The sequence below is a fragment of the Bombus affinis genome, chromosome 7, assembly GCF_024516045.1.
Source record: "Bombus affinis isolate iyBomAffi1 chromosome 7, iyBomAffi1.2, whole genome shotgun sequence".
Lineage (NCBI taxonomy): Eukaryota > Metazoa > Arthropoda > Insecta > Hymenoptera > Apidae > Bombus > Bombus affinis.
Genome location: NC_066350.1, coordinates 299993 through 322633, shown reverse-complemented (window position 1 = coordinate 322633; position 22641 = coordinate 299993). Strand labels below are relative to the sequence as shown.

Here is a 22641-nt window from a genome sequence, read left to right as displayed (position 1 = left end):
AGAACTTAATGTTCTACGCTTTATCCAATAAAGAAGTGGTAAAATAATTTTTTGAAATGTGGATTACTTGAAAAATCTTGAATAATTTTCAAAATAATAATATATCTTGTGAAAGTAATGACCGATTAATCTGTCACTTGGAATCGAAAAGTTTCGAAAGTCGTCGTTCCCGTTTGGCAACACTTGCACATCTATCGATTGTATGTATTAACACTTTTTCGAAATAGAAAGTGACACGAATAAGATGAAAAGGTATTTTTAGAATTGAAAAACCGTGACTCTAAACGTATTTTTTCAAAAGTTGCATAAAATTTCAAGACATTTCATTGTACATATTTCCAAGGAAAAGTTCACTGGTTTACAAACAGGTACATAGTTGATACATTTATCGACGTGTAATTGTAAAAAAAAAATGCTACAACACTAATGTCGCGATATTCCGTAGCCGGCGCGGATCGCGGTTGTCGCGCGAAGAGGGCGTCCTTTATCGATTCGAAACGATTTTAGAGGGTGGTTTGCCCCTGACGTTTTTGATTTGAGCATACATCCTCGATCCGAGTCTCGAGGCAACGCTTCGCCGCTTCGAATTAAGGGGTGAACCGAAAGGAGTGCCCCCACGCCCTACCCCTAGGGTCGACTCACGGACAAAACAGAGAAAGGGAGTAAGAGATGGAATCACGAAGAGTGAAACGGAATACGGAAAATCGAGATACGAGTACGAGAATCGAGAATGGAAGATGCGGAACGAAGGATAGAGGAACCAGTCACCGAAACGAAACGAGAAACGAACTCTTCGTCGTGTTCATTTTCTATCGTTTTAAGCGGTGCGTGACCAAATAATCATCCCTAGTAGTCAATATATACAAATAAAATTTTCTACCGTTCGATATACGTACGTGTATATATACGTACCTATATAAAGTATTAAAGGTAGAAAACTTTTAATTTTGCACGCATACACACGATAATAAATACGAAGCGTAAAAAAGATTTCTACTTTCGCAATCAACCGTGTATCAGCTGCTGTAACAGTTGAAAATCTGAGATCAGCGATAATTACTCATCTTAATATGCTTGAAAAGCCTAAGAAAGATTATACCTATACACTTACTCGTACATCAACGAAGAATAAACAGATAAACGGTGCAAATTGCTTCGACCTTTCAGAAATATGGATACGTTTTATTTCTAAAGACACAGATGTCTTTTCGATGCTTTGTCGTGTCTCTTCTCTCATCTTAAATAGAAATCGGATCTCTTATAGGTCATAGGTATGTACGCGACTTTGCGACGTCGGAATTTGTTCGCTAGAAAAATATTTTGAATGAAATATAACCGAGATTAAAAGTATTCGTAATCCCATAGGTAAAGATGAAAATGTTCATTTTGTCGGAATATGGACACCCTCTACATTTGAAATTACGTCCTTTCGATCGTGGATTATGGGTAATACGAGACGACTTACAGCCAGAGCTTCGAGAGAATGCGCAACTCGTCAAAATATCTATACGTTACTCGCAATCAGAAATATTTATAAGAAATGTACACCGTAAATACCGTAACAAGATATAGGATACTACGTATACCACGGAGTACAACACCCGGACGAAACGAGATATCGTAACCATGCATACGCGCTATATAAATAAAATAAATTGAAAATTAGTTAAACGACACAACTCGATCGTAAATCGTGAAAAATCGCTATGAATGAACATCGGAAGCACCTTACGTGCGTGTAAATCTAAACTATTTGGAACTATTTCGAGGAAAGCTGCGGTAATCGTTAAGCATGGCTCGTACACGGGCACGGGAATACTAAGTGTTAAGCACACACGTGTTACGTGGAAACGGCGGAGGATCGACGGAAAAGGTACCGGCACGGCGCAGCGCGTCGCGCGTTGGAACCGTTCTAGAAAACACTCAGTTCCAAGTAATCGAAGAAGCTTGAAATTCAATTCGATTCGAATCGAGAGACTCGAATTAGAAATTGGAGATAGTGGAGAGAAGCTCGTAACAAACAGAGAGACTAACCTTTGCATTCGTTGGCATCTCTGGCAGTGGCTCGTGCCCATGGTCGATCGAAGTGGAACGGGCGACACCTCTCGCAGTCTCTGCCGGCGGTGTTATGCCTACACTCGCAGGCGACCTCGCCGTCCTTGCCTTGGATGCACCTTGCCGCGTGGCCGTTGCACTTACACCTGCCGCCGACGGCGAAATCCGAGACCGCGTAATGATGAGCCAGCGTGCTGGTCCCATGATTACTGGCGAGGGTGCTGCTCGTACTGGTCGAGACGGTGACCGCCGCCGCCGCCGCCGCCGCTGCAAACTCGCTCTCATCGTCGTCAACCGCGTCGTTCGATTGCATCTCTTGCGGCGCGATAACCTGATGTACCGAGGGCAAAGCGGTCGCCAATGAATCGAGCAAACCTGCACGAGCGGGGCTCTTCTGTTGATTCTTCAACCTCTCCTCTCTCTCCCTCTCGCGTTTCGCCAACTCCTCGAGGCCCAGGCCATGATCGCGGTCGTGATCGTCGCCAGTTCCACCTAGTTGCAAGACTTGTTCCTGCGACGGCTGCTGGGGCATGTGAAGCCGATTGAAGACGACACGAACATCGGTCGCGGTAACCCAATCCTGAAGAACCGGCGAGTTATCAAAGTCGGAAGCCGACGGGCGGCCCTCCAGGGTGCTGAACGCGATCCTGCCGACGGGCGCGAGGCCGTTACCACCGGTATATCGATGACTGTCGGTGCATCTGGCCTCTTGCTCGTTCGCCTTTGTGATGGTGGCGCGATTCGGTCTGCCGTATACTCGCCGACACTGAGACGAATAGAACTGGAACGGTTGCCACGTCTTCCCGTAGTCCATCGATTTGTAAATCGCGATCGAGTCCGGCTTGGCCGCTTTTGGACAGAATTGCAGGCTGACGTAGGTCAGTTCGTATTTCTTTCCTAGAGAGAGGGTCAAGGTCACATTGTCTGGCGGTGCGGAGAAACTCTGGGAGGTGACGAGAGGCTCGCTTCGCCAGCAGGTCACGTTGTTAGGGTTGCTCACATCCGTGAGGTAGCTCGCAGGAAATCGACGTCGCGGCGTGCTGTCGTCGCAGATGTGGCACTGACCTATACCCGTGCTACCACCCGGCTGTTCGATCACGTCGCAGTACCTCGTGGGCCCGCCGCTTCCACAGGTCGACGAAGCCTCCACCGCCGCTCCAAATGCCGCGTTCACAAAATTCGGGATGCATCGACGCGGTCTGTCCTCGTCGTAGCACGGGTCCGACGGATGTTGTTGGCTCGGGAATGTCTTCGCGTAGATCTCGCTACCCGCCAATGCGTTCCCGCAATCGAACAGAATCACTCCGCAGACGATTCCCAACAATCGTGCCTTTGCTCCGCTCTTCATCTTCGTCGAGTTTGTTCGCGCGCGATACAACTTTTCTCTTTCTCTCTTTCTCTCTCTCTCTCTCTCTTACTCTCTCTTACACGCCTCCTTCCCTTCTCTTCCCTTCCCTTCCCCGCCCCTCACCCTCCCCCACAGCCCCTTGCTGTGTCACCTACGCACAAACCGTCCTTGTCTCGTTCGGCGATTATTTCCTCGCTCTGTTCTTCTCTCGGGTAAAGCGACACCGTTCGAGTTTTCGATCCTACCGAGTTTCGAATCGTCGGATCCTACGCTTCTCTCCTGCTCGTCATATCGACCGATCGATTAAACTTTCACGATCAGAGTGTCGATGCCCACCACGAAGCCGCTCGCTTCGATTTTTCTTCCTGTTCGCATTATACCGGAGGGCTGGCGAAAACAAAAGCGGTCCCGCTTGCGAACCACACGCGTTCCCTCCTTCAAGACTAGACTAAAAGATCTTCGATTCGAATTTCGTCGCGATAGCGATCGCGATTTCGGAACGAATTTTTCCAATGTTCGTTCAACAAGGACGATTCGACACAGGCTAACCAGCTTCGATATATTTCATCGAGCGTCTCTCGCAATCAGGTGTATTCGATTTTCAAGCGGAACGCGCGTGTCAATTTCATTCCTAAGCGAGCCGTGCAATTGTAACGAGTCGGGGGCGCGTGCGCGTGTACACGCGACGGCTGCGTTTCAACATGAAACGAATCGTATCTCGGAAAGACGGAACACGGAACACGGTGCACGACGCGCGGCTCGCCACAGATCCGAATCAGCGCGATGCGATGCGATGCGATGCGATGCGATGCGATGCGATGCGACGCGAAGAAAAACGAAAAACCGACGATCAACGATCCTTCACCGACGGCGGCTTGCCGCTAACTGAATCACCGTCCTTGCACGGTGTGCATCCGAACTGTTCCGATTCCCAGTCCCTCTCTGACTCGCGCTTCTCCCCACCTTCGCTCTTCTCTCGCTCGCAGCTCACGGCTCTCCGAGCCTCAGTCTCCCTCTCTTTTCCCTTTGACCGTCGGCTCGCATCCTCTCATCCAAGACCAATTCCTCTTCGGCCAATCCGGCAACGCCACTACTCGCAACCACCCCACTATTCTACTACGCGTTCCGCCACACTGGAACGAGCTTCGAGGATCCAGCAGCCACGCCGCGCCGCGCCGCGCCGCGCTACCGGAAACCAACCGACCACTGGACCAGCGAACGATATTCTCTTCGCTCCTCTTTTCGTCCCTTCACCTCCTCCTATCGTTCCTCGCCGCCTCGACTCCTTGCGTTTACTTCAAGGAACATCGGCCCGATGAAATTTTTGGAGGGCTGCAACAACTTTCAACCAGGATCATCGTTAACCTTGATCGAGCCTCCATTTTGCTCGATTTTCGCTTAGACCGCGCCTTACCTGCGAATCCATCTACTCTTTATGTATCTTCATCGTTAACCCTCCGTCGCAAGATTTTTTCTTCTTCGAGAAGACAATTCGATTAATTAAGATTATATGCGATCGTAATTTTGATTCGCCATAAAGAAATTAGGAACTGATAGTTGCTAACACAACACATTGGTCGAATATGTTTAATCTATTAGTTTGACATCGTCGATAAGACTAATTCATTAACGATCGTGTAATTGAAAATATTATCGAGGTACTAGCACTGCTAACCTATTAATTAGTTAGCGTTAGATCACTAACAAGTTCGCCAATTTTCAGCTGAAAACGAACAGTACCATACAGAATAAGGTAATATTACCTTGGCCTTCCTGTAATTTAATTTCTCTATAATTTTCTCCCTTAACTACAAAAGAATGAGATAACTCGCGTTACCTAGAAAATTGACCATAGGTATATGTAACTCGTTTACCGAAATAGCAATTTATCGCTTCGCAACAAATAAGATGTGAAGACACGACAAGTGCAAATATAGTTTTCAAAGGAATGATCGGTTGTCCTTTAAAAGAGATATGCCTACCGAAAAGACAAGCATCGTGACGAAGTGGAGAATAAAATTATAGTTTAAAATAGGTTGAGGTCGAGAAAAGCATTTCTTAGCATAGGGTTTGTTTCATAATGGTCGTGCCAGAAAGGAGACGAAGGTTTCTTTTCCTTTCCATCGATTCGATAGGAAGACAGGTCCTGATGCTTGCATGGATTATGGAGCGGGTTCTCCGAGGGTCTATTGGCCGAATTGGCGAGTGAAAAAAAAGCAGAACGGGAATGCAGCAGATACGGCGCGACGTTGAAAAGCAACAAAGACAAGATAAAAAGAGAGAACGGCCGAAACTTCCGTAGATCGTCACGCGATGCCTACCTCGAAGAAAGTCTCTCGTTGGTTTCTACGATCACCGCCAATTAAACACAGCTTCAAATTTTTTCAAACGAACAAAATCGGTAGTTCCTACAAAATCTCCGATCAACCGATACTCAGCATGTGTCACCTTGCTTAAAATATTTTCATTTTCCTACGCTTCTTGCCCTCGTTCTTCTCGAATACAATTTATATCGTTAAATCGATTACCCTATACTGCGGTTGCTATTATTCTCCTTAAAAATTTGTTAATTATATTTTGTTACTAGGATTTCCATATAAATTTTGTAAGAGAATTCATTTGGTAACGCTGAACAATATGAATACGAACAACAACAACAACAACAACAACATAATACATGTTTTACCAACTTATTTTTTGGAATTTTTATTATTTCAAAATGGAATATTTTACTTTCCAAGTGCTTTTAATTTTTCTTGCAATTTCTACAAACTTTATTATACGTATACCTACCATCTATAACCATGTACACATAGGTATACATATGTATATAAGATTTACAATTACTTTTTCTATTATTTGTTTGTTTGTTTCTTATCCTTGTTGCTATTTTTCTTTTTCCAAAATTTTAAAACGTACAAATTAGACGATAGTGTGTCCGATGATGTTACTCTGTCGAGATATTAAGTATAAAATATACATGTTAGAAATAGGAGTACTTTCAAGAAAATATTAGAAAAAATGTACTTACATATTTATTACGTTATTTTCATTTCTCGAGTGTCTTGCCTCTTAACGTACATTTATTTGCGTACATTTTAAGGTTAATCTATTTATGGAAGCGATACAAAAAAGATAATAACGTATTCGAAAGGTGGTCTCGAACGTCATTTCAAATATCGTTTAGAGTTTTAGATGTATCTGGTCGAGATATTTAATATTTGCCTGTAAACCTTTGCAAAATATAGAAAAGAGCTACTTCTCGACGAGTAAAATTCTTTTCAAAAGGTGCCAGAAGCATTATCGCGATATTCCAACTCATCCCTCGACTCAACAATTCAATTCATTCAATGGCAGTCTTCTTCTCTATAGATTCTACACTATAGCAAACTGCGTTCATTTTAAGAAACCGATTTCATTTTGAAATAGTTCTGTGTATTAGGTCGTCCGAAAAGTTCCTTTCGTTTTATAAGGAAATAATGGATGCACGACATTTTCCGTTTTATATTATTTTATCGAATTACGTACGATGCATTTTGTTCTATCAAAATAAAGATCACAAGGTTCGACAGATTAGGTTTCATGTTTGTATAAAGAGGCATGGTTGTAAAAGCCGGGTCTGTAAAGAAAGACGCTTTTCGGACATACTAATACATACCTATAATATTATACATATACGTATTATTTACGTAAAAACTCCGCTACACGTCTCCTGCGAAAATAAAAATAGGACATTTATTTAAGATAAATATATAGTTACATATACCTGTATTATTACATTATAAAATGTAGAGTCTAGCCTGAAAGTTACTATGAAACATTCTTTATTATATAGCGGCAATTGAAATAAAATTTATTACGTTGTAAGATTGTTAATTTCCATTCTTTTTCTTTTTTCTTTTTTATAAAATTGTTCGGTAAATCTATATGAAAACTATTATTGTTCCCCTCCTGATTATTAGACACAGAAAAACATTTTTCTTATTTAATAATCATCATTCATACGATAAAATCTCTCATGTATAAATACTTTCGTACAAATAATTAAAAAATCATCGCTTGTGTAGCTATACGTATATAGACAAATACCTAATTTCTACCAATAATAGATAACATGTATCTAATTATTGTTTTTATGACATTTGCATAAATGTTATAAAGATATTGCCGATACAAGAACAAAGAATTGCCAGAGATAAAGATGGATGAAAAATGAAATTTATGTATGTAAGGAAATATAAAAAAAGATATTGAAATTTCAAACTTTCTCAGTCGAAGAATTATATCGCTTGGCCAGGCTCCAGGTTGATCGTTACGATGGCAATCAGGAAAAAAGAATGTTCTCGTAGGATCGTGACGTGGGGCGTGGACGATAAACGGCATTCGTTAATCGAATTAATGTAATCTGAAGGAATGGCTAGGCGAGCACGAGCGGGCGTGATGACATTCTCGGTTTTAGGCTTTTCGGCTTAGGCATCTTGGTCCGGATTAAAACTTTAGACTTTAGACCGATCGACAAATGACCAATCCTATACCTCTCGGAATATCTTTCGTTTAGCCTTTTTTCCCTCTTTCCGGAGGTCTTTCAGCGAACTTCCGGTGCTTAACTTAAATTTAATACTAACGCGTCCTCTTCCTTTCTCTGCTCTTCCACGAACTGTTTAACTTTTAACGATAGATCCAACTTGTAAAAAAAAAAAAAAAAAATAAAAACTTGAGTAAACGATATTTAAATCTAAAAAAGGAAAAACAATTGTGGGTTTTCAAAATGTATACATGCCTATATGCCTAAATACGAAAAATACATGATAGAGATGATAACAAAAAATAAATGAAACTGTACATCACGTAAAAGTGCATATCAATTAAAGTACATAAAATATTACGAACGTTTTTAATCGAAAAAGCTCAAAGCTTCATTTTAATTTTACATATTTTTTTATATCGTCTACATTGCTGTAAAAACATCGACATTCCAATAGATAATTCTGTTTAATACATTTTGTATCGAATAACTTTGTGTAACATCGCTTATACAAAACTATATCAATTGCAATTTAAAACTGCCTCGTTTATCGCATAGTCCACGCATTATATTTTACGTAGGTACCTGTAGGTGGTAAATGTATATATAGGTATGTAGTACTTACCTTGCACTGCAATTTACAGAAATTAACTGTAGAAACATTTCTAATGTGATTAAATATATTAAAACTCGTAATAGGTATGTACCACACTTTTCCTGCTTTTCCTTTCTCTATACATATTTAACTCTCTTTGTGGTATTTAACAAGCCACGCGTTATAATTATTAAGAAGTGTCTGGAAAGTCAAATCACGTATCTATGCGTTCCTTTTCTCTTGCTTACTGAACAAATAAAACAGAGAAACGCCCGCCATTATTTGTCTGTTCAATATTTACTAGTAAATCTGTATTTACGATTTTAAATTGTTGCTACGACAATGTTTTCGGTGACAGTAATAAAAATAGTATCGATGATCGCTTCGTACAATGTTTCTCTTTTTACCTCTGGCCCCAGCCGATAACTTTTATGAACAACAAAGAACAGAAACGTCAAAACGTACAGAGTGTTTCATAACTTATAAATTGCATTATCGCTATAAATTTACAGCACATGGTTACACACACATATATATATATATATATAAAAGATAATTCCGAACCGTTTTGATCCTCGAGTAAACGTATAGTACAATATAGTAACAATGTCAAGTATCTTTATCTTTAAATATTATCATTTTTCATGATTGCGTACACGCAGTCAGCGTGTTTCTATGAATTTCGACAATTTTCTATGCTAACAATGATAATGGTATTAACAAATTAAACATAAGCATAAATATAAATATAAAGAATTGAATAAAATAAAAGATAGATGATAATACAATTTACAGCGACACATTTTTCTTTTATTTTCCTAAATAACTTATACTTTAAACTATTCATATTCATATATTAAATACACGTACGAAACATGGAAAAGAAGAACGCTACAAGATATCTATTTATGACAAACTTTTAATAGCTGTATAAATATTAAATTATTGTACTAAACTGGAGGGCGATTTCGTTAGATTAGATTAGAATACGTTTAAAATAAAAGAAGATATGTTTGCAAAGTACAAAAAGCACAGTGTTAGATTAATTTACAATCCATGAAACACCCTGTATACACATGAATGTCAATTGTACTTCAACCAATCGATTACCAGCATTTTTCTATAATGTCGAATATAATTCAAATTTAATGGGAAATAATCGGAACAACAATTTCTTAAATATATCCTCTTTTATACGTTAAAATTTATTTGAAATTGTTGCCCGGACTGTTTTAAACGCCATTAAACGATATTCAATTTCAATATCATCGATAAAATTATCATTAAAATGCACAAAAGTGATAGTAATAAAAGTTGTTATTCTCGTCGCGTATGCCACAATTATATGTTCAAACTGATCGATACATAGAAAAATATTATGTATACATAATACTGCGATGAACCGTAAGAGGAGAATCGATATCGACATCGATCGATATTAAACTTGTCATTACATGGTATCTTACATGAAAATATGTTAAAAACGAGCGAAGAGATATCGCCAAGCGTTTAGTTTGTCAGATACGTGCGTATTATGTGTGTTGACTGAACGGAGGAAAAAAAGAGAAAAAAAAAAAGTACACGACTTTCATCATACTGAAAATATAAAAGGCATACACGTTTACGGGATACATCAATTAGCAAAAAGCTGAGATTAACGAAGACAAATCGAACGAAGAAATCAAGAAACTGCACCGTAATTAACGGAGAGTTCACTGATTAATCGTTCGCCAACTGTAAATTCTACATATTTTCATTAAAGATCAAAGCGAATGCCAGGTGTTTAAGTTGAAGAGCTTCGCACACACGAATCATATACCTCTACAGACTTAAACGATTAAATTTTTCGATATACTCGATGAAAATTTGTCGGCTACGTTAAATGAACAGACGATATGCAACGTTTTTGTTTCATGTTTTTTTCTGCAATGTTCCCACATTAACCATCGTTGAAGTATATCTATATATTTGTTTCGTTTGCGCAGTGAAGAAAAGCTGCTGGTTCTTCGCCTTTCTTTGTGTCAGAGACGCGTAGCAGTGAAATCGCGCTTATTGTTAGATCTACACAAATATGCGAGTTACACAATGTGTACATGTTGTGGCTCGACCTTTGGACAATTTCGATTATCCTGACAAATGCATCGGCGCATCATAGTCGCATACGTGATGCGATCTCACTTATGCGATAAAAACGAATATAAAACTATTTGTAAAAGATCGCAAGAACGGTATATGATGCATCTACATGCGCCGCATTTCTTTCATACCGCTATCATTTTATTTAGGCTCGATCGTCACTGATTAAAACGGGATACAAAGGTAAAGCGTGTTCGTATTCCTCCGTCTCTTTTCCATCATACGGCGCACGATGATACTCTCACATAATTCTTCATCTACGTATGTACACACGTAGATAATGCTAACATGCTTTCTTACCAATAGATTTATTGATCATATCTAATTGATCGGTATAGATAAAATAATAAATATAAAATATATTAAATTGCCATAAAAGGATTTCGAAAAATGAAAAAATGATTTGATATATTATATAAATCTTTATCTTTAAACATGTTCCTTATCATATTGCATTTCTTAATTATTTTTTTCTTTTTGTTTCTTTCTTTTTTTTCAACGTTTTGCCATTATTATTTCCGCATCACACACACGCATACACAGACAGGAACAATCACGGGCGCACTGCCCTTCCCCTATCTATACTACATATAATATTTCGTTCTATCGGAAATAACTTAGTATCTATATCCAATATATTAGGTATTAAATAATAATCGTATCATCAATATATTAATTTTAAATAATATAATTTCTAACAAAACACCCGCCACTCAACAAATAATCAAAAATATATGATATTCGACGATATTCTTATTTGGAATTTCAGTAAAAATAATTGCGTTCCTAAGATTTCTACTACTCGTTATTATAAACTCTTGTGTAATATAATTATATTATTGGCTAACGTAAGGTTCCTTGTAATTCACAAATATATTTTTGGCATACTACGATGCGATACATTGACTATATATGACGCTAACGAATAACATATGACTCGAAATAATAAGGATACAGGAGATTATTATAGGTACGACCACACTTTCCCCAACAGAATAGAGATTGTGATTCTAAAGAAATTAAATAAACGTTAATGCTTGTCGTAGGAAATGTACAAGTACGTGACGGGTTAGAGTACAAATACCGTTAAAAAGGACAATATTTTTCGATTAAAAAGTTGCGATAAGAAAAATATAATTTCATTAAAACAAAAGAGAAGTTTACAAAATACCGTTTTATTCCACGCAGTGATCGAATGTGAATTATCATTCTAAATCACTCGAATCATCTATCTTTTTTAAATAATAGTTCTACGTACTCGGTAAGATTTTATTTCATTTAAAAGCGTAAAAAGCAATAAATAGATATTTATAAATTTACAACGGAAAGAATTGTGAAATATTTATTGTGATATGGCAGTTTGATAAATTTAAATTAGAACTTTATAATTTCCAAAAAAGTTTTATAACTGCTCGAGTACGCGAAACTTAGTGTTTCAGTTAAATTTTAATCAGATCAATTCCATTTCTCAACACTTCGTTATAAATGACCGTTATTAAAAATGAAACTTACATTATTTCTCTGTAATAAAATAATGCATATGCATGGATCTCGTGAACCATCGTAAGACAATGGAAGTGTGTTCTTTTTCCTGCTTGGTGTCCACTTTCATCTCACCCATAGAACACAGTGCATAGTGCATACATTACTATTTTCACTAGATGGTCAAATACCCCAGGCGTTTGATTTCTACCTTGAAACTGTTCGAAGGTCCCCTCCAAGAAGGGCGCCATAATGATACATAGTATATACGTATTTGTATCCCCAATGTGAAAAATACTCATTTAAATATAGTAAATACTATTTCACGAAAAATAGGACTCTCTATATAAAATTGTCAAATTCTATCATCTCCCTAAAGACGTGTTCCATTTGCGGTAAAACAACCCGTATTGATGAAACAATGATCGTACCGATTGCTTTGACACGTAAACATCCGATTCACGTCAAATGGTATTTTCATTGTCAAGCGATATTGAATATTCCGATAGCTTGATTATTCATTTGGATACTTGTGGTGCGGTATAACGAATTCTATACACTTTTATGTTATCTTCGTAATAGATTTAGATATGAGTTTCAGAATGTTTATTGCCAGAATTAATAAAAGATTGAAGACTTTTATCGTATCGCAAGTAAGAAAATAAGTAAAGCAACGATATCTATCTTATAAGTATATATAATAATTACCCACTTTAAGGTAATATTAATTATATATCTTTTTTATATTGATGACTTTAAGAATTCGACTATTTTGCGTCATTATATGTCAAGAATCTATGTCTTCTCATTCCTTTTAAAAATGTAAGACCTTTTTAAGCAGTGAAATTTACCTTCCAAATAACCATTGTATAAAATAGGTAACATACAAGTAGAAAATTCTATTCGTAATCCGTAACCGTTAATTATAAAAAAAAAAAAATGCATTTATACCTGTATAAACATTTTTCTATATACATAAAGCTTCAAAAACAATTATCGAAAACATCGATGAAAATTCATTGATCTTTAAAATCAAAATAATTTCATCAATATGCCTATTACGCTTGAAGGGAGACCTACGTTCAGTTTCAATTTATGCAGCAAATTTTGTGCATTCCATTGGTTCCAGCACGAAGCAGTTTATAAAAAATCGAGTCATCCAGGATTCTTAACAAGTTTTTTACCGCGATAATCGTAAACGCGTCGACAAAAGAGAACCATATCCGAGGGTACTGGTATCGGAGGCTGCCGATTTTCTCTTGGATATAGTTGATCACCCGGCGGAACTATTAAACCGGGGCTTTCTAATCCTTCTTCGATTCTTCGTAAATTTTTACGATACCTATAAATAATATTAAAATTGTGATTGATGTTTATCTCTTTAAGATGTTTTATCTTCTTAAATCTGATACTCCTTTTTATGTAAAATATTTAACTGCTGCACTAAATAAATTGCATTGCAAGTTATATTCATTAAAAAGTAAGTTACATTTTTATAGTTTTATATTGTCATTATTGCTCAATTCCATTTGAACAGTAATTATCATGAGATATTAAATTTTAAAGCTTTGTATTTTTATTGAAATATAGACAATGTTTGCAACAATGAATTAACTAGAATTTATCTGCGTTAGGTGTCGATAATGATAATAAACAATTATTGGAGTTAATTAGTTTTTTTTTTCCTTTTTTTTTTTTTTTTTTTTTTTTAACTCAAAATATCTTCGAGCTTTAAAATGAAATAACACAACATTCCCTCATCACACTGTAAAAGAACAAATTGTGATGGTGATGGCAAATTCAACGTCTTATGTTGCTTATATACTAAGTGTACATAATAATTAATACATTGAAGATATTATCAACTCACCGACAATATTCATTGAATGTCAAAATATAACATTTATCTTCTATACAAGCAACACTATTTGCATCTCGATGCCGCGAAGCGAAAACTTCGTCTTCGGTATCATATTGAGTTCTACCTTGCTCGGTATGTTCAGGTCTGTAGTACCATAACAAAGAAAACATCATTTCACCTACAACAGAACTTATTTGTTTTATTTAATTTAAATTTACTTTATTATCTCTAAGAACTACCATTAAGAAACAAACCATCATCTGGATTTTCCCATAGTGCAGCAATTTTTGCTACGAATGGTAAATCCGCTTTTCGTGGGCCACTTTTTAGTAAAACGCAATCACGAGGTCTTAAAACATCACCACTTTCATGTTTCATGCTCGCATAACATCGACGTATAGCCGACTCTTCGTTCTAAGGCAGGTAATAAAATAAATAGAACTGTTCAACATATTTCTATATCATGAATAAATCTGTTAGTTGTATGTTTACCGTTAAATAAACTTTGGCTTCAAATGGATCACCTTCCCAACTCCAACCATTACTCCATTTGGGTTTTAAAAACGTTTTTCTGGTTAATAGTAGGCTTTCACTTCCTACTAAACAATCTTCGATTTTGGAGCTAGATTTTTTCACAGGCAGTTTCTTTGTATTTTTTCGCTTCTTTTTTATCAATGCTGGTTTCTTACAAGGCTCCTGAATGTCATATGTTTTAGATTTTGTTATACTGTCAGGCTTTTTACCATTATCCTTTATTTTCGCTTCATATACTTTGGATTTTCCTTTTCCTTTATATTTATTCTTCTCGTGTGTTCTTGATTTTGTTCGTGTTTCCGTTCTACTTTTGGATTGGTTACACTTGGTAATTACCTTTGACAATTTTTCTGATGTCAATTCTTTTACTAAATCAACTTTTTTAACAACCTTCTTCACTGCTGACAATAAGTTTACCTCTTTCTTTTTCTCTGATTTTTCAACATTTTTACTCTTACGATCTCTTTTCTGTGTCATCTGTAAACTTTGTTGAATAACATTATTTATAGTTTCCATAATAGAATTATCACTGGCAGCATGCTTCAAATAATTTGGTATATTGTTACTTGTACTTTGTTTAGAAGTTTTTGACTTCTTTGTTACATTTTCAGAGCAATTTGGATACTCTACTTTACGTTTGTGATTTTGATTATCTTTTTTAGGTTGTTTTTTCTTTGAAACACTTTCATCGCTGTTGTTATCAACCTTTTTTATAAGTGGTAAAATTGGTATAGAAATTTTGGTTGAAAAATCACTATTATTCAAATCTTGCGAAGAACCAACAGAAAGAGTCCTTTTGCTTACTTTCCTTTTTTTCCTACTATCAGATAAACTATCCAAAGATAATTTTCTTTTCGATACTTTTTGACATTTTGGATGTTCTTCTTCTATTTCTGGTTTTTCTGTACTTTCTTTATCTATAGTTTCCTCGATAGTTTCTTGTACAGTTGGCTCATAATCCGGTTTTTTCCAGCTTTCACTATCGATCGTAACAACATCACTCAATTCCTCCTTAACATCTGGATCTGCATCCAATTTATCATCAAGCAATATTCCAGAATCTTTATCAATTTCGAGAATGGCCATTTGACCTTCCTTCATACATTGTTCACATTTCATAATATCGCACTTGTAATCTGATTCACATTTAACGTTACAATTTGCAACGCAGGACACATTGTCGCCCATTTCCACGCTGCAGGATTCACATTTCACATTATTATTTTCCAATTTAAAATTATGAAATTTGTTACTTGAACATATTGTTACTGCTAGCTTTTCAGATGGTGAAAGAGTTTCCAATTTGACTTCACAGGTTGATGTACATGCATGTTTCTGACATCCACACTTTTGTAACTTATCCTCTGAACAATCTTTTTCATCCTAAAACAATTGTAATTACGAGTTATAAATACAAAATGTATCAATACATCTCTTATAAACTTGTAAAACTATTACATTAGTTAATATAGTTATTATAATTTTCTATTCACTGAATATTGATCCATAGCAGGAGTATATTATGGAAGTTTAATAATTCATTTATAAATCTACATTAATCTTTAATATTATAACATTATAAACTTCAAGTCAGAAATCGACTATAACAAACAATTCTGAAATATTTATTACTTTCATAAACCTATCGGTGACAAGCGACGTATATAACACGTGTTTAATTTGTTCAGATATTATCGTCTGAAGTACGATAACATGCACTGTGCCATGATCGCATTTAAAATCACTTTTGTAAATAATGCTTGAAAAATCATCAGATATTTTTATACGAATTCAAAGTACAGAAAGCATACTTTCTACATGTTCACTTCTCATGATGTAGGGATTTTAATCACTTTCGAAAATCCTCCATCCGCGGAGTACGTTTGTTAATGAAACTGCTTCGTCGTTGAAGAGTTAATAATACAAGAAATGTACTAATTTAAACAACAGTAAATGAGCGATTAACGTATTACAAGAATAATATAACATACGATAAAATTGATAAGATAGCATGGTTCAGGTTATAAAGTACTCTAAACGTAACACAGACCTTATTCTTACAATCCGAATTTTGCGGGCGATTATGTCCACCGACTATATTATGAGACGGAGGGACCGACGGTTGGTTCTGATTCAGGTTGCGATGAGTGTTAAGTTGGACGCGATCCGTATCCCAGGCATTGGCACCGTGAGGCGGCGCTAGCCCGGCTAGCCCCCTCGCCGGCGAGGGCGGACCTACCAAAGCACTGGGCGGCAATGACAGACCGGGCCCCGATACCACTGGCGCTCCCTTACCATTACCAATAAGGGGCCCAGTATCCACGTTTTTTGGACAAGACTGCATCGGGCATGGGCAACCCTGAAAGGCTGCATCTAAAACGAATTATTTTCTAATATCATTTTTATTTTACCAATTTTATTTCGTATAAGTAATTAATAAAACTACAACATACTTTTTATCCTATCATTTCTTTTTTCTCGATAAGATTACCATTTTCAAGTTCATAGTATTTAACCCTTTCGCTACGGCAGTGTGCTCCGTCGAAGTGACACCTCTGTACGGGCCACCGTGCCGTCGGAATAACGGTACTGAACGGAGCACTGCGATGGAAAGCGTGCATACGTCATCGCGCGGACGTCGTCTATAGGCGACGCTTGTACACACAGATCGTCACGCGGATGTCGCCTATAGGCGACGCTCGTAGCGAAAGGGTTAATAATAACTAACAACTTAATACTAGAACAACCATGAGTCTTAACAGCATAATTTATAATGATTTTCTAGGAAGGAAAAATCGTCCTGTACTTAGACTATTTTATAGAAACAATAACGAAAATATGCTTGGTAACTGTTTAAGATACTCACGATCTACAAAAGGTCTTCCTTGAGAATGCAAGTATGCCGGATTGGGTGGTGGAGGAGGTGGTGGTGGAGGTGGAGGATATCCTCCATAATATGGTGGCAGGGGGTATTCACCAGGTGGCGGTGGAGGTGGCTGATAATCAACAACTGCTGGACCTCCTGCAGTACCGCCGCTACCAGGACCGCCACCTCCACCAGATTCCTGATATCCATAATACTGCCTGAAAAGGTATCTTTTTTTACAGTACATTAAAAATCAAAATTGTATACAATCATAATTTTGCTAAAGTAACGAAAAATAACATGGTTAGCATATTTTACCTTCTATAAGTGGGTGCATATTTATAATAAGGCGGTGGATGAGCATGTGGATGAGAATATGTTGGTGGATAACACAAATCTGCATATTGTGGTGGTGTACCATAGTATTGAGGGCAATACGCCCTATAAAATCCACCTCCTAAAAAAGAAAAAAGAAATAGAGATAAGTTAACTGATAAGAAATTCAAAATCTTTAAAAATACCTTACAGAAAGTTCATTAGGTGAATCTTTTATTGTATGCATTGTTTAGATATATCTGTTTAATAGATATTGAATAAATTAAGAATTTTGGACTAAGAAAGTTTTTTAACATTTTAATGTTAGAAACTAAAGTTAGAATTAGAGTTTTTGTTAATTTGTAAATCTGGATATTCAGAATATATGTACATCCCATTGATTTTATACCACACTATATTCTTCTTAATAAATATATGGATGAAAAAAATTGTTCAAAGCATTAAAGTAATTGAAATTTATCAAATTTAAGATTGTAATGTAAAATAGTTATTAGTATATAAATATACCTGTACTGCTTGTTCCTCCAGAAGTTGTAGAAGTTGCAACTAAATCATCTGAGCCTTCAGAATTCTGTGGAGGTGTAGGTGTTGGTTCTGGCGGAGGTCCCTTAATAGGTGGTAAAGTTGGTGGGTGCTGTATCAGTGGTCCAGCCGGCTGATAATATCCTAATGTTATATTTCGTATATATTATACTTCTATGTATTTTTGTTCTTTCAAACATCAACTTGATTTTCAATATATTTCACATTTATTTAATAAATAATTGTAATAAATAAGACAGATAGTTTACCATGTTGATGTGGTGCTGAAAATGCAGAATGTCTTCTAGGCGACATATTTGAATGATTACTCTGACTCCCTGGTGGTTGCATAGAAGATAGTGCCCCCAATGGTGTATATGATTTACAAGGTTGCTCCAATTTTTGCTGGGGTAAAAGATATAAATGCATTTAACAATTTTTAAATTAATACATACCTTTTTTAAATTATATTTAGAAATAAAGAAATTCTTAAAACACATAACAATACCAACCTGATCATGGAGCTCAGTAGCAACTGCAGTAGCTGCAGTTTGGGTATGGCTTGTTGAACTTATTCTATATTGCATACCAGCAATACTGCAATAACCTTCATGATGCGTAGATCGAGTTTGATTAACATAAACACCTTAAAATAAAAATTTTGTTCTAATGTAAATAGCAAACAAATATAAAAAGTGAACTTAATGAAATATAATCACGTACCAGTAATAGTAACATCTGTATCTTGGTTCACAATAACAAGTTTATTAGATGGTTTTAGAACTTCATCTTGTTCTGGATTTTGCCTTGATTTTCGTTTCTCAATGTCAGAATCAATTTGTTTACGCTTTTTAATAATTTCCACTTCTGATTCACTGGAAGAATCAGAACTGCTACCACAACGATTTTTTTCATCTGAGTAGGAAGCAGCTAGAATAGCTGTAGCATTGAGGCTTGCCATTCTTTTACAAACAACCATATCCTTTAGATCCATTACTTCTTCATTTTTCTTTCTTCGTTTGATTATTTTTTTCTTGTTATGTTCCATATTTTTATCACGTTCACACTCATCATCAGAAGAAGATGAAGATGACGAACTTTCTAACATATCCCAATGCTTTCCACGTAATCCTGGTACATTCCTAAGTTTCCTTTTTGGGATATTTTCTTCTGCTTTAGTTTCTACCTTCTTTTCTTTTTCTTTGCGAATTTGCTCTTCTTTCTCCTCTTTATTTTTCTTTTGTTTTTCCTTTTCAGGCTTTGGTTTGCAGAAACCACCAAGATAAACCCCTCCAGTTTCATTTTCATATAAACAATGTACTTTGGCCAATGCATTCAGGGAAGCTACTCTATATCGTTTTGGTCCACTCCAAAACCCAAACAATCTCATTCTTCTAACACGTTCATCAGATGGTGAACCGGATCTTTCTTTTTTCTTAATTTCCTTCTGCTTATTTTTTTTTGTTTCATCATCACTTTCATCTTCTGATTCTGATAATAATGCATTGCCACTTATATTGTCCCCATTAATCGGTTCATCTTTCAAGTTTGTGTCAAGTATATTTTCACTATCAACTTGCTCTTGTTTAGAAGAAGCATTATCATTTGAGCTATCTTCACAAACTTTTATTTGTTTACCAGATTCCTCGGATGATGTTTCCTCAGAAGAAGAAGAAGTTTGGCTAGTGTTCTCTATTTGTACTTTCACAACTTTCTTTTTCATTATCTTTTTCCCTATTTTTGGAGCACATTTAACAATCTTTTTAGTATCTTGTGATTTTGACTGGGATTGTTCTTCTTTACTACTTTTATCAATATCTTTATCGTCTTCCAATTCGCTTTTTATATTAGTTGTATTTACTTCTTCGTTTAATTCATCTTTAGTTATAATCTTCTTATGTTCATTTGTTAATTTTTCTGTTTCTTTTGCATCCAATTTTTTCTTAGATATAACCTTTTCTACAAGTGTTTTTAGCTTATCATCTTTTTTTAGTGCAGTATTTATTTTATTACTTTTCGAAGGCAACTTAGCTTTCATATGTTTTCCTAATTTTGGTTTTTTCTCTTGCATAATTTTGTTTTTAGAAATATTAACATTTTTTCTCTTTGTTCTTTTCATTGTTTCATCCTCTTCACTTACAGATGTTTCTTCATCTTTTACCAACTTGCTTAGTTTAATTTTTTTATCCACCAGGTTTTGAACTACCGATAAATGTGATTTTTTAGCTAAAACAGTCTTTTTAGAAATACCTTTTTTTTGCATTGATTTTGCCTTAGAATCTTTTTTAGTTCGTCCTAAAGGAGACTTAGTATTTATCATACCTTTCTCAAGGAGCTTTTTACGATCTGATTTCTTATCTTTTATCACAGATATTTTCATATTTTCCTTGATGTCAGGCTTCATCAATTTTGAATCTTTCTTTTTCTCATCTTTACATTTTTTCTTCGCAATGGTACTAAGGTGATCTAACTTTTCCTCATGCAAATCATTCTCTTCTGTAACACTTGAAAGTTTCGCTTGTTCTTCTATATTTTCATCATCAAATTTACCGCATTTCTTTTTGTCTTCTGGTTTTTCAGGTTTCTTCTTATTTTCCATTAGTTGTTTATCTACTTTTGGCTTCTCTTCCATTTTTTGTAATTTCTTTTTCTCTGCACTGTCGCAAGTAAACTCATCTGTGATCTTCTCATCTGTTTTATCTGATTTCTTTTCCTCAGTTTTTTCCCACTTCTTTTCATAATCTTTTATACACTTCTTTTTTTCATCCACTCTTTCAGATTTTTCTTTTCGCTTTTCTTCAATCTTTTTCTTATCTTCTATCTTCTTTCTTTCCTCAGTTTTTTCTGATTTTTTCTTATCAGTTTCTATTTTTCTTTTTGCATCCTCCCCCTTCTCAAGCTTCTTAGGCTTTTTCTCTTTTCTTATATCAGATATAGATTTTTCTAAAAATGATCGACGTTTTTTAGCAATTGCTGGCATCTTTGTTGCCTTCCGGGCAACTGCTGCCTTTTTCTGTGGCTTCATTATGATTGTTTCCTTTACATTTTCAATTTAATGGAAATGTGCTCAATATTTAAAAAAGCGCTGAGCAAACCATTAAAACTACCTAACTGCCATTGTAAAATATTATAACTCTTGTAACTTTTTTTAAAACTATCTCTGAAAATAAAACAAATATATGAAAATTTATTAGCGTTTTTCTATCATAGAAAAATAACACCAAACATATAGTAGCAAAGCAAACTACTTTTGAAATGTACTTTTTTAAAGATATATTATTAGCAATAAGAAAACTTGTCTTATATGCATTAAAAACTTGTATAATGCAAAGATAATTCTTTCTCTTTTTTTTTTTTTTTTTTTATGAGAATCTCAAGATGACGACGAATTGACACACACACATACTAGTATTTTATATTGTTATTCGAAATAAAATGTGTTTAAAGGCAATTAAAGTACAAGTAAAACGAAGTGAAACCAGTTCCATATTTCCTAACAGTCAACAAAGTATCTAAATTCTACGGTAAAATGAAAAAGAATTACGATCGAGATTGTCGAATGCGCGAACTTTCATCGACTTGTTGACAAATCGATCCCTTTGAATTTCATTACTTCCATCATATAATATACATCAGATAAATTCGTTGCTCAAAATTTTTCACTAGAATCCGTTCATATTTCATAGAGAAAATACAGGGAACTCACAAAAAATGTAGAGCCCACGTTGAAGATAGAGAAATTAAAAGGACAAGGACAACAGGATACTTTTTAAATGTATCCGTAGATGGCCACAAGTGGCTAACATAAACCTACTCTACTGATCGATGAATTTGTCACGTACGAAATTTTGTCCAGCTCATATACTATTATAAAAGTTTCTAGTAATATATTTTCAACAAAATCACTTACATGTTTAGAATATAAATATAATCGGGCGACAGACAATATACATAAACTAACGCATAATTTATGTTTACGTCTATCAAGCCCTTTTATTCTTACACACGGCCCGCGAACGCTTTTTTAAACAATAAATTAATACACCAATACAATAGACTAGTCCGACAATATTTTATTTGAACACACCACCAAAAGAAGCAATAACACGATCGTTTTACTAATACTTCCCGTCTGGTTTCATGAAATCTAACACGGATTTCGCATTTCTTTCTGCCGAAACACGTATCTCACTCGACGTCCCTGCCCTTTTACCGTTGCCTTGTCGGCCATTTTCTTCCTCGCGCCGCTCCCCCACTCCTCCTTTATACCATGCCAAATAACAGATTCTATCTCTGTGGTTTTCTTTACATCTCCACCAGATGGAGATAGATCACTTCTTCATTTAAACTCAGTAGCAGACAGCAGTAAAGATTTTTCTCA

General features: G+C 35.8%; 2 protein-coding genes across 7 annotated transcripts in view; both read right to left on the bottom strand.

Moving 5' to 3' along the window:
- LOC126918353 (netrin-B-like) overlaps positions 1-4524 on the bottom strand; it is a 112435-nt gene extending 107911 nt beyond the window's left edge. Inside the window, exon 1 of the mRNA XM_050726174.1 lies at positions 2035-4524. Coding sequence (XP_050582131.1) covers positions 2035-3403 — 1369 coding nt within the window. The 5' untranslated portion in view covers positions 3404-4524. The remainder of the gene's footprint in view (positions 1-2034) is intronic.
- Positions 4525-8283: 3759 nt separating this feature from the next.
- Positions 8284-22540, bottom strand: LOC126918334 (uncharacterized). 6 transcript variants are annotated; one of them, XM_050726111.1, is made up of 12 exons: positions 22171-22540; positions 18984-21420; positions 18773-18906; positions 18530-18665; positions 18246-18404; positions 17721-17859; positions 17403-17632; positions 16587-16903; positions 14495-15919; positions 14257-14416; positions 14012-14180; positions 8284-13483 (listed from the first exon to the last, which is right to left on the bottom strand). In XM_050726111.1, exons 2-12 carry the CDS (start codon positions 21283-21285, stop codon positions 13297-13299), a joined length of 5358 nt encoding a protein of 1785 aa, XP_050582068.1. In that variant the 5' UTR covers positions 21286-21420; positions 22171-22540; the 3' UTR covers positions 8284-13296. The 6 variants fall into 6 exon arrangements, with proteins under 6 accessions (XP_050582068.1, XP_050582065.1, XP_050582069.1 ...); XM_050726108.1 differs by having other exon boundaries at positions 16587-16909; positions 22171-22539; XM_050726112.1 differs by having other exon boundaries at positions 16587-16909; positions 17403-17620; positions 22171-22539.
- Between the last annotated feature and the right edge of the window lie 101 nt (positions 22541-22641).